Source organism: Haliotis asinina, chromosome 2 (assembly GCF_037392515.1).
Source record: "Haliotis asinina isolate JCU_RB_2024 chromosome 2, JCU_Hal_asi_v2, whole genome shotgun sequence".
Lineage (NCBI taxonomy): Eukaryota > Metazoa > Mollusca > Gastropoda > Lepetellida > Haliotidae > Haliotis > Haliotis asinina.
Genome location: NC_090281.1, coordinates 51,978,064 through 51,990,407, shown reverse-complemented (window position 1 = coordinate 51,990,407; position 12,344 = coordinate 51,978,064). Strand labels below are relative to the sequence as shown.

The 12,344-nt window shown below is 38.3% G+C and overlaps 2 protein-coding genes across 4 annotated transcripts in view; one reads left to right on the top strand and one right to left on the bottom strand.

Annotated features, from left to right (window-relative positions):
- Positions 1 to 453, bottom strand: part of LOC137273902 (adenine DNA glycosylase-like) — a 17,368-nt gene extending 16,915 nt beyond the window's left edge. Inside the window, exon 1 of one of the 2 annotated variants that reach the window (XM_067806801.1) lies at positions 364 to 453. The gene's annotated coding sequence lies outside the window, so the exon portion shown is untranslated. The remainder of the gene's footprint in view (positions 1 to 363) is intronic. The other variant, XM_067806802.1, reaches the window with a different exon arrangement.
- LOC137273904 (kynurenine/alpha-aminoadipate aminotransferase, mitochondrial-like) overlaps positions 1 to 12,344 on the top strand; it is a 13,531-nt gene extending 1,187 nt beyond the window's left edge. Inside the window, exons 1-12 of one of the 2 annotated variants that reach the window (XM_067806803.1) lie at positions 618 to 706; positions 1,832 to 1,928; positions 2,828 to 2,927; positions 4,917 to 4,985; positions 5,555 to 5,687; positions 6,415 to 6,489; positions 8,162 to 8,437; positions 8,668 to 8,750; positions 8,923 to 9,019; positions 9,316 to 9,442; positions 10,263 to 10,471; positions 10,843 to 12,344. In XM_067806803.1, the coding sequence (XP_067662904.1) occupies positions 1,862 to 1,928; positions 2,828 to 2,927; positions 4,917 to 4,985; positions 5,555 to 5,687; positions 6,415 to 6,489; positions 8,162 to 8,437; positions 8,668 to 8,750; positions 8,923 to 9,019; positions 9,316 to 9,442; positions 10,263 to 10,471; positions 10,843 to 10,887 (1,281 nt within the window). In that variant the 5' untranslated portion in view covers positions 618 to 706; positions 1,832 to 1,861 and the 3' untranslated portion in view covers positions 10,888 to 12,344. Of the gene's footprint in view, positions 1 to 617; positions 707 to 1,831; positions 1,929 to 2,827; positions 2,928 to 4,916; positions 4,986 to 5,554; positions 5,688 to 6,414; positions 6,490 to 8,161; positions 8,438 to 8,667; positions 8,751 to 8,922; positions 9,020 to 9,315; positions 9,443 to 10,262; positions 10,472 to 10,842 lie in introns of those variants that run through there. The other variant, XM_067806804.1, reaches the window with a different exon arrangement.

The following is a 12,344-nucleotide window of genomic DNA, read 5'->3' as shown; positions in this document are numbered from 1 at the left end:
AAATTGAACAAGTGCACACGCCATCTAGGCAGTAATAGGTTAAGTGATGACCACAGGTCCCAGAAGCAAGATGGTTATATTGTTATATTATTTGAAAACTTGGCCCTATACTCTATTTTAACTTGCATGCGTTTCCACAGAGACCATAGATGTGTATGTAAGCAGAGACCTTATAATACATCTCTGCTATCAGTAATACGGTCTCCATCGGTGTTATCACCATTCCGCCTCTGGTGAAGGATCTGAACATTTCTTCCCTACAACAGCCAAATGTCATACACATTCGGATACACCATCCGGTCCCCTAAGTCTTGCAGTAAAACATAACAATATATTAGTCCCCGATTTCGCTTAATTTGATACCTGAAGGCTTCGAAGCCCTTGCAAAGTTGTGTAACTCAAATACGGCGGGAAAGCAGACTACACCGGAAGTATGGGGACAAGTAATTATCTTGTTTTGTTACGTATATAAAACTTCCTCTTCTCACACTCATCTCGAAATATTACGATTTGTAAAAACACATATCTATTATTTTAAGGTTACCTATACTATCAATAATATGACTACCGGAAAAAAAGAACACATCACCTTTACAATTCCCATGACATGTACTGCATTTTTGAGGTGTGGCAAGGTCAGGGTCGTAATGAAGAAGTGCATTTGACCGAGAAATATCTGCTGGATGTGATCTCCGACCAACTTAATGTAAATCGCACTGTTGATAAGAATGAAAGGACAATATGCTACACTACATTCCAAACAAAAGTCATATTAAATGTCACTAAGTGACGGATGTTTAGTGTTATTAAAAGTGGGGCATCTGACAAGGGTCAGTTCAAAATGTGAACTTCGGATAAAATGTACAACTTTTTATTGAATGTATGAATGACAGGTTCCTCCACATAAATCATAGGTTTCCAAAAAATTATATAATTGAATAATCAAGTTACAACATACTCAATATATATCTACAGAAAGTGAGAACGTTTATAGTAATTCAGTCAAATTGAAACATCAGCATTTTTTTCAACATCTTATTTTTTATATACTGATGTAAATTGCTACTTTATAGGACAACAGAGGGAATTTATAATGCATGATGCTTTAATATGGCTCTCTTGAATATATACTGTAATGTTATGACAAACTCATAGTGACAACTTGTTATATTTGTAATAACCATAGTTCAATACAGCGTGCGAAATAGTCACTGGTCCGCAAGCCTGTGGCTAGTAACAATCTTTTCCTTTAGTTGAAACGTCTTTGCAAGTAATTGTGATAGTTTCATAACTTTTACAAAATTGTTAGGGTGTATTTAAGGTGTGTGAAGTAGACTCTTATAAAATACATGTGTTCTAGCGCTAGCTTTGCGTTCTGTAACATGTTTGGAGAGGGATAGCCATGGTGTATCATTTATTCTATCATTTTCTCACATATGTATTGCTTTCTTTTGTTCTTTTTCTATGTTTCTTTCATCACATATGATTCTTGAACTTAATTCTTGCTGTCATTCATTCATTCATTCATTCATACACATACATTCATTCATTCATTCATTCATTCATTCATTCATAATTGTAAAATTCTGACTGATATAATAAACTGACTGAAGTACTGTTAAACACACTTGGAATGAACCAAGTCACTGTGTGTGTTGGAGTATGATGAGGCGCATGCTAATTAGAACAAATGGTCAAATAAGCAAGCGAGTGATGTATCCTTGTACATTATCCCTGTTTATGCTTACTTTTTTTCTGTCGGCTAAATTTGCACTTGTACTTGTCACTAGTTAACCGTTTTCTTTATGTTTTTCAACTGATTGTGTTGCAGACAGAACCAGAAAGGAAATATCCTCTGAAAATGAATTACGCAAGATTCTTGAATGCCACAAGTCTGGCAAGAAAGCCATCTCCAATTAGAGTTCTAAGTAAGCATTGAAATTGTATGTTGTAACATTGTTCATACTAGTATTCACCTAACTGATCATTTCGTTTGCAACAACTGAATTAATCTGAACATAATTAGTTGTGGATTTATTGACCATTTGATTAAAATTGTGGCAGATATGATTTACACATTGAAAGCCCCAAATGTCTTATGATGTCAAAGTCTCAAAGATTTTCCCCAAGATTCTCGTTTTTGAGTTGATATCTGAAATGTTGTATGTAATTAAATATTATCTGATATTTTTGTAATTTTGTTTACTGAAAAATGACAACAACCTTTACCTTAGGGGTAAAGATAGACTGGTAAGAACTCAATTCATCAAAAACATATCTGGTAAAATCATGCATTCTGTGTTCAGAATCTTCACCCGTGAATATCCAGGTTAGAATGTATCTTCTGTAAACCATGCTTGACGTAAGAGGTGATTAATGGGATCGGATGGTCAGGCTCAATGACTTACACATCACTGGTCTTAATTGCAATGATCAATGCTCATGCTGTTGATCACTGTTTTCTCCAGACTCAATTATTTACAGGTCGCTGCCATATAGCCGGAGTGTTCCTGAGTGCAACATAAAATTAAGCCAACTCACTTGCTCTAAAATCTTGCATTATGTATGCACACATCTTGAATTTGAGTCAAGTAAAGTGACAAATCTGTCTTTAAATTTTTATACGAGTGTACAACAGCACTCTAGACTGTTTTCACCTGGACATACACAACAAACATTGTTGGATATTTTTTTTTGTCCAAAATACTGTCGAACTGGGAGACATTTAGCCCTTTTAGTCCAACACAAGACCCTTGATAATGAATGATGTTCTAAAGCAATAATCAACAAATAATCAAGACAAATATAGTTTACGCATATCTTTCAGCTGGCATTGTGCTTCAGTCTCCCCCGTCCCTCATCTCCATGGCTGGTGGTATGCCCAATGCTGAGTTGTTCCCAATAAAAGAGGCTTCGTTAACTCTCAGGTAATATCTGTGTGACTGAATATGGTAGTCAAGTGGTTAACTTAAAGGCCACATGCAACATAAAAGACAACTGTGCAGATTCTAATACCTTTTGGTGTTTACTTACAGAAACAAATCATCAAAAATGCCAATACAACCTTTGAAGTTGAAAAAAAAATGAAGTGAAAGAAAGCCTGCAAAATCAGACTTCAAACAGTTTTCTAATTTCCCCCAGCACTGGGGGAAAAAGTGATTTCAATAGGTGTGCTGCACTGCGGGCATAACGCATACGCAGGGAATAGGTTCTCGGAGTTCAAAACAGTATGGCTGCCTGAAGTATGAGGTTGTGAGCAGTAGTCTGATCTTGGTTGTGTACACAAAGAAGTAAATAATCTACATGTTACATAAAATAAACATGTTGATTGTGATAAGCAGACTCTGTCACAGAGAAAACTCAATGCCAGGTTTATTGACACCTAATATGTCTACCTGCCTGTCTGCTAATGACAATATGCAATGCACAACTTCAATCATTGACCACGTCCAATTTGAAAGTAACACCTATCGGGCTTATACGCCATAAACAAAGAGATGACTAAAGGCTTCATTACACTTGAGTGCACACCCATTGGCTCTGACTGAGGTCGGTATTGTGGCTGCTTCGTTTCTAAGGAGGTTAACTCAAGTTCAAAATATTGCACTTTGGTTTTGCGATTATATGCTTATAATTCTGTTTATTTGTTTTTTTCTATCATGAATAAGTGATAACTGTTTTAATTATTTTGATTTTTTGGTTGCATATGACCTTTAACTAGTAGGAGTCAGTAATGGAGCCTAACTTCATTTGATATGGATCGGGTGGTCAGGCTCGCTGACTTGGTTGACGCATGTCATCGGTTCCCAATTGCGCAGATCGATGCTCATGTTGTTGATCACTGGATTGTCTGGTCCAGACTCGATTATTTACAGACCGCCGCCATATAGCTGTAATATTGCTGAGTGCGGCGTAAAACTAAACCCACTCACTCACTCATTTGATATGGACACTAGGGGTGACAGTTTAACTATTGCGATAGTGAATTGCGATTTACCATTGCAGCCAAATATTGCAATACTATTGCATTTTTAATATTTTCCCTTGAATTGTCTCGTTCGAAGTCATTTCTGGTTTTCCTTTTAAGAAGTAAAAGAAAGTTGAAGTATTTTCAGTCTCTTTTGATAAATAACATGAAACTTGAAACCCAGATCCAGTAAACAGATAAAACGTAAACACAATGAATCTGCAAGTGTCAAAGTCAACGAACATATATACATCCAACCATAACTTCTCTGTTTTTATCCCAATGCAAAGTCACAAGCAGTAAAAATACCCCATGTGCAATTCCGAAATTAAATACACTATTTAATTACGTAAATTAACTGCCTGGTTATAAAAAGTACTAGTGTTTGTTGTTTATCTAGACATGTGTTTTTTAGGAAAACATTTAGTTGATTTTATTAAAAATTTCATTCTGTATTGCTTACATTTGTGGTAAATACGTTTATATATATACCTAGGTCAGATTTGGTCTTTATCAGCCTTGGCTGCATGTTAGGTGACCAGTGATTGGGTTTCAGTGCCTTGGTTAATGGTCTGTCATCATGCTCTGAAGGTGTGGATTGTTGCTTATATTATCAATTACTGTATTGTCAAGTGCAGAATTGTTTTTGAAAGACTGCTTTCATATAGCTGGAATACTGCTGAGTGTAATGTCAGGTCAGTCAGGTTGGTCAGTATGGATCTTTGGTGTCAATCACAATATTACCCAGACCAGACTTGATTATTCACACACTGCAGTCATATGGCTTGAACACTGCTAAATGCCACAAGGTGAAAACAAACAATTATTATGAAGAGCATGTTACCCTAAAGTTCTCATCCATATTGTTATCATCATTGCTATTTTTAACATTACATCACCATCATCATCACCACTTTGTAAATGTTTCTTACATGTGGACTGTTTTCAGTGATGGGTCCAAACTCAACTTGGATAATGCCCTGCTGAAGAAGGGTTTACAGTACTCTGCCACACCAGGGTAATGTTGACATGTTCGAGAGACTTCAGCATGTTATAGCTGTATACACTGTATACAGATATAATGCAGATTATAATAGCATACTAGGGGATAAAATAGGTCTTCAGCAACCCATACTTGAGACAAAAGTGATTATACTATTCGTAAGAGGCAACTAATGGGATTGGGTAGTCTGACTCGCTGACTTGGTTGACATGTCATTGGTTCCCAATTGCACAGATTGATGCTCATGCCGTTGATCACTGGATTGTCTGGTCCAGACTGGATTATTTACAGACCGCCTCCATATAGCTGAAATGTTGCTGAGTGTGGCATAAAACTAGCCTCACTCACTCACATCATACTAGAAACCTCTTCACTGACATAGTCCCAGTAAATATATAACACAGACTATAGTACCAAAGCATCCCATGCTTGTCATATCAGTCAGCTAACAGGGTCGGCCAGTCAGGCTCACTGACTTGGCTGATGTGTGTCATTGTATCACATCTGACAGATGCTCATGATGTCAGTCACTGGATTGTTTGATCCAGACTCAGTACTAGTTTCAAGCCAACCTGATGTTTCAGCCTGCCTGAAATGCTGAAATGGCTGAAGGGCCTCCAACAGAAGGTTCACAACCCACCAACACTTGGCATTGCAGATGACGACAAACAGTTAGACTTCCTCGTGACAAGCGGGAGCCAGGACGGACTGTGTAAGGTTAGCTCCACTTCTTCGTAGGACTTGGTGCACGGTCTTCTGATCTACTGCACTAGAATCATTTTTTGCATGAACTGTGTTACTTCAAGTGGCATTTTAGAAGTTAGGACATACAGTATTGACAAACTCTATAGACAACAGTTTCTTTTGTCTTGTGAGTAGGATGTTTCGATGCAGATTCATCTACCTTTGTCAAGAATCTGTAAAGAAACATCACGCATGAAAGTTGTCATCCTTATAGTTTGTCTGATATGAAATTTTGTTTAAGTTTGTGTTCAAAATTATTTTACTTAGTAGTAGATATCGGTGCATGCACATGTATGTGTGAGTGAATGTTCAGATCCAATCATATGCCAGTTTTACAGTGCAAGCCATGCTGCTGTTAGACAAGAATGCCCAACAAAGACAGGCTGACCAGTAGTGTTTTATCCTCAATTGCTGGGCCTACATACACAGAGCAATCTTATTGCTATGATGGTCATAATTCCTGTATTCTAATGAAGAGTTAACGTCTTCATAGCACAAAGACCAGTTAGTGCCAGTGGAACCAGGTCCATCATTTATGGTCATCAGATATAAGTGAACCATGGGATCAACCACTGACCTCTGCTATCCACGTAGTTGCACTATCCACTGCACTGTGGAAAGCAGTTAGTTTATATGTAACCTCAACATGTGTGGAAAAGTGTTTACAGTGATATGCTTACACTATATTCTGGTGGTACAGGTATTCGAGGCATTTGTGAGTCCCGGGGACAACGTCCTAATGGAGATACCTGCATATGCAGGAACTCTCAGCATAGTAAGTACATCTTCTGTAACATTCAAGAAAAGTAGCGGATATTAGATTTACAAGATTGATAAAGTGCAAATGATGAAGTAAGGGAGGAAACAGATGATGAAGTTAAGAGAAAATGAGACAATTTATTCTATTCCTTTTGAAGTGCTTCATCTGTGAGTGAGTGAGTGAGTTTAGTTTTATGCACTCAGCAATATTCCAGATATATAGCGGTGGTCTGTAAATAATTGAGTCTGGACTAGACAATCCAGTGATCAACATCATGAGCATCGATCTGCGCAATTGGGATGACATATGTCAACCACCTGCGACCCTGACCACCCGATCCCATTAGTCGCCTCTTACGACAAGCATAGTCACTTTTTATGGCAAGCATGGGTTGCTGAAGGCCTATTCTACCCCGTGACCTTCACGGGTCTGCTTCATCTGTGTGGATATATAGTACTTGTTCTCATATACATTGGCACTGAATAGCAGTATTCTCCCAAAACATCCCCCACTTTCTATGAATGGTATGTTATTAATTAGCCTGCAGTCCCTGTATTAGGCTACATAGCAGTAAAGCTAGATTTAGGACTTTAACAAAAACTGCCTATCCTCAATATCTCAAGGGTATACGTTTCAATGAGTCTCCACTATATCATGGACGCATCTACGGATGGGCCCAATAATTTTATTATCTCCCTTTGCTGGCTCCACATTCTCACAGTAGCCAATCAGCAAGGCCGCCGTTATAACTGAACTTACCAGTGTCAACAAAGGTAGCAGTTGCAACTGCGAAGGTTTGCTCACCGTACGACTCACAATTTGGGGAAATCATACAGGCAAATTCATAGGTCCGAAACCTTTTTAAAAACATATGCAAGAAATCCATCTACCTCTTTCAGACATCATGCCAGGGAACAACACAAGTAGGGTTTCAACATATTATAAATATGAGGAACTGAACCCAGATCATCAAGATGATATTGCTAACAAACACATGGCCACCTGACCACCCCACAAGTTTTGTGGGTTGAAGGGTTCAGAGAGTGTGTAAGGCCTTTCAGACTTATCACTTCCCATTTCAAGTTGTAGCTCAGTGTGACATTCAACCCAACTCATTGACTGACTCTGCTCATGTCCAGTGGTGTTATTGAGTAGAAGATGAGGGTTTGGTCATCAGATCCAGGACATGGGGCGGTGAGGTAGCCTAGTGGTTAAAGCATTGCTCACGATACCAAATACCGATTCCCCACATGGGTTCAGTGTGTAGAGACCATTTCTGGTGTGCACGACTGGAATATTTCTGGAATATTGCTACATGCAGGGTAAAAGTTAAAAACCATACTCACTCATTCTTCCCAATTTTTGGGTCACTGGCCTGCTTGTCCAACACTTTGCCCAACAAATATGGAGAGACTACTTGTTTTCTTACAGAATCTTCTAATGTTATTCTAAATATTTTCAGGTTAAGCTGTGAAGGAGTTATAATCCATTATACTGTCATACCCTAACTTTATATGCCATTTTTGTTGCGATATGATATGACAGATTAGTACTTACTCTCAGCATTTAGAAGACGGAACTGATGTATAAATTACAGCTTTTGTTGTATTGTTCCAAGACAAAGTTTTCAAACAGTCACCAGCATCTATCCTGTTGCCTCTGAAAACTAAACTCTTCCGGTGTTTAGGTTCGTCCTCTGAGAGCAAACATTTTGGGTGTACAAGCGGACAAAGATGGCATTATTCCTGAAAGTCTACGACAATGTCTCTCCAAATGGTCACCATCAGACGCCCAGGATCCAGCCAGTGATATCCCAAAGGTGTTATACTGTATTCCCAATGGAGGCAACCCAACAGGAAGTGGGCTGACCCTGGACAGGAAGCGGGAGATTTACAGTATCGCTCAGGAATATGATCTTGTCATCATGGAGGATGATCCTTACTTTTATCTACAGTTTGCCAAGGTATGTCTGCTGTATGATTCAGAGTTCCAGTTCCAGTTTGAAACTGATGAACACCTATTTTGATGTGAAATATGTTTCATTATTTTTACTGTTTTCTTTCTTGAAACTTAGTGGATTGTCTTTTTTATATCTCAACTATCTTTCTTCTCTTCAGGATGTTTTATAATTTAACACACCAAATTGTTTCTTCCACATTTTTTAGAAATTAAATCCAGCTTTCTTTCTTCCAGCCCTACATCTCAAGTTTCCTGTCAATGGATGTTGATGGGCGTGTAATGAGATTTGACTCTCTCTCTAAACTTCTATCGTCAGGGTGAGACATTAAACACAGATGTACTGTATGAGCCCAAACAGCTTATGAACTAAGTATTCACTCACATAACTCCTTAAAATAACGCTTAAACATAATGAGTGTCTAAACTGAAGTTGAAGAAAAGTGAACACTCAATATAAGAGCATCATTTTTGCACTTTGTATTTTTTTAGTGTCCGAGTGGGCTTCCTGAGTGGTCCTAAGATGCTTGTCAACAGAATAGCTCTGCACATGCAGGTGTCTGTGGTCCATGTTAGTGGCATGTCACAGGTGTGTCAATCAGATCTCTTGTCAATTGAACCAAGTTTCAGATCCATGTTAGAAGTGATCTTCAGTGTGTTTGTTCAAAGTGTGATGTTAGGTTTTCACTTTTCCTTGTGTCATATGTTATTCTCTGTATCTATATTTGTTATATCCTTCATGTGATAATCATGAGATTTATACATATATCAGTAGCAGTCATTTTCATGTCCCAAAGCTGGAACCGGGGTTATGTGTACTAGGCCCACGTCAGCATTTGTATATTATATGTACTAGGAAGAGGTTTTGTTTGTTTATTTCTACAGGCTCTCCTGGTGCCTATTTTGGAAACTATGGGTTATGATGGCTTTTTGAAGCATGCCCAGAATGTTGCAGACTTTTATGAGAAGAAGAGAGACTTGTGCCTCACTGCTGCTGAAAAACATCTCAAAGGTAGACTTGTGAATCACACGTCCCTGTTTATTTGTAAACATCAGATGTAGGTATTCCTATCATATCAGAAAAAGTATTTTCCTCAATGAGATTAAGAAGTTGGATACTAATACTGGTCCTGAAATCAATTATTACCCCAGTATGCTTTGTGACTCTTCTTGACAGGAGATAAGAATGGCCGATGGCCTTTAGGCACTGCATCCATTGTTGACACAGATCATGTAAAGCCATGATATATGAAATGGAAATCTACAATCATTCATTTTACCAACATATTTATGGTCATAGAATTGTGTGTACTAAATATTCATCATGATATTATAATTGTTCATGCATATGATATATCTAAGCTATATGGTGGCAGTCTTTAAAATAATTGAGTCTGGACCAAACAAGCCAGTGACCAACAGCATGAGCATCGATCTACACAATTGAGATATGATGACATGTTAGTCACGTCATTCGACAAGCATGCTGCTGAAGACCAATTCTAACCGAGATCTTTATGGGTTGTGTTTAGGGGTATTGCTTGTGAAAATAAATAAGGATTTCTCCATGACTTTGGTTTCAGTGAAAATCTTTGTCTTACTTTTTTTACCACTACCTGAGAAGATGCGGGTCAGAATCAGTTTTCAACAACTGGAAACATACAGAACATGTGTATATTGTTAATGTGAGAACCTAGTGGTTAAAACATTGGCTTGTCACAAGGTGCGATGCCCATTTCTGGTGACCACTTCCATGAAATTGCTAAAAATTGCTAATAGTGATGTAAAACTAAACCACTCACTCACTGTAAATATCATATCCCTCTCTGCAGGTCTAGCCGAGTGGTCTGTCCCATCTGGTGGAATGTTTCTCTGGCTCAAATTGCCAGGCATCAGTGATACGTTCAAGATGATCGCAGAGAAGGCACGAGAAAAGGAAGTCTTGTTTGTTCCTGGGAACGCCTTCATGCCAGACGACACAGCGCCATGTCAGTATGTGCGAGCGTCATATTCACTTGTGTCGGCAGAGGATATGGACAAGGTAACACTATACCTGTTCAAGTGATACATTCAAATATCTGTCAGCTTGTTCAAATTCTGTTCTCAATGTCGTCGTCACTAAATATAGTATCTGTTCAACTGTTTCAAATTGTGTATGCTTTTTGCCAGTACACAAATTATTTTGGCATTAAATATTGGTCAATCTATTTGTTATGTAAAACCAAATATTTTCTCTTGTTTAGTATCAAATAATTCATAGATTAACTAGAATCAGTGACGTGATGGGGCTATGAGACTGGTAAACAGAAGTCTGACATCATTTATGAAATGCGTAGTATTGTTTCACTAATTATTCTTTAAATTGCATATACTGAATGACCCTATTCATAATATTTCTCCTTTCTTTGCCAGGCTTTTGAGCGGTTAGCGGCCTTGATTCGGGAAGAGCAGGCATAACTTGCCAGGATCTCACAACATTGTGGAAAGTCTGGTGACATTACTCAGAGCTTATCATTTTCTTCTCAAGTTGCTACTAAATATAAGGTGTCATTTATTAGTCAACTACACTGAAACGTTGAAAGAAAACTAAATAATTGTCCACACCAAACATGATCACTTTTGAGCTGGAAAATTGTGAACAATTATAGCTCTTTTCATATGATGAGATTTTTTCAATGTACCAGTATAGACTGATTTCTTTGAAATGTCACTGAATGTAAAAATTGGGTATGATCTAGTCTAAAAAGGACATTGTGTGTTCATTATAAATATATAATCAAGATGTAGAAGAAGACTTGTGATGTGAAGAAGTGATGATGGGCTTGAATTCAAATCCAGACATACCAAAGTTAATCCTTGCCCATAACGGGAAAGGGTGATGATTCAGCTGCATATACCAAACTGGGAAAGGGAACTATTCTGCTACATATACTATAGTAGGCAAGGGGGCACTATTTTTTGCACATACCGGTGGGAAAGGGGGACTACTCTACTGCATGTACCTTAATGGGAAAGTTGGACTACTCTGCTATATGTACCAGTGGGAAAGGGGGACTACTCTACTGCATGTACCTTAATGGGAAAGTTGGACTACTCTGCTATATGTACCAGTGGGAAAGGGGGACTACTCTACTGCATGTACCTTAATGGGAAAGTTGGACTACTCTGCTATATGTACCAGTGGGAAAGGGGGACTACTCTACTGCATGTACCTTAATGGGAAAGTTGGACTACTCTGCTATATGTACCAGTGGGAAAGGGGGACTACTCTGCTATATGTACCAATGGGAAAGGGGGACTACTCTGCTACATGTACCTTCATGGGAAAGTTGGACTACTCTGCTATATGTACCAATGGGAAAGTTGGACTACTCTGCTATATGTACCAATGGGAAAGGGGGACTACTCTGCTATATGTTCCAATGGGAAAGGGGGACTACTCTGCTACATACACCAATGGGAAAGGGTGACTATTCTGCTACATATACTAATGGGAAAAGGGAATGACTCCACTGCATATGCCTTAATTGGAAAGGGGACTACTCTGCTGCATGTACCATAATAAGAAAGGGGAATGACTTTGGAGCAGATGTCAATGGAAAAGGGGGCCTACTCTGCTGCTTCTGGCTTATATGGACCGGGAGTGGGACACTGCTTACTGCTGCCCTTGATATCTAGCAGGGATGAAGACCACTGATAATCAGAAAGTTGCACCTGAACATTGGAGATGAATCTTTTTGGATTATAGATTCCATGTTTATCCAAAAAGGGACTCAGCTTTACATTTTTATGATCACATTTTGAGAATTGTTGTTTTTGTTCATATACATACTGTTTACTCAGATTGTGATGAATATCAGATATTGATGAGCCTCAGTGTCTTAAGTGAATGCATTAAAGTATATTTTACATTA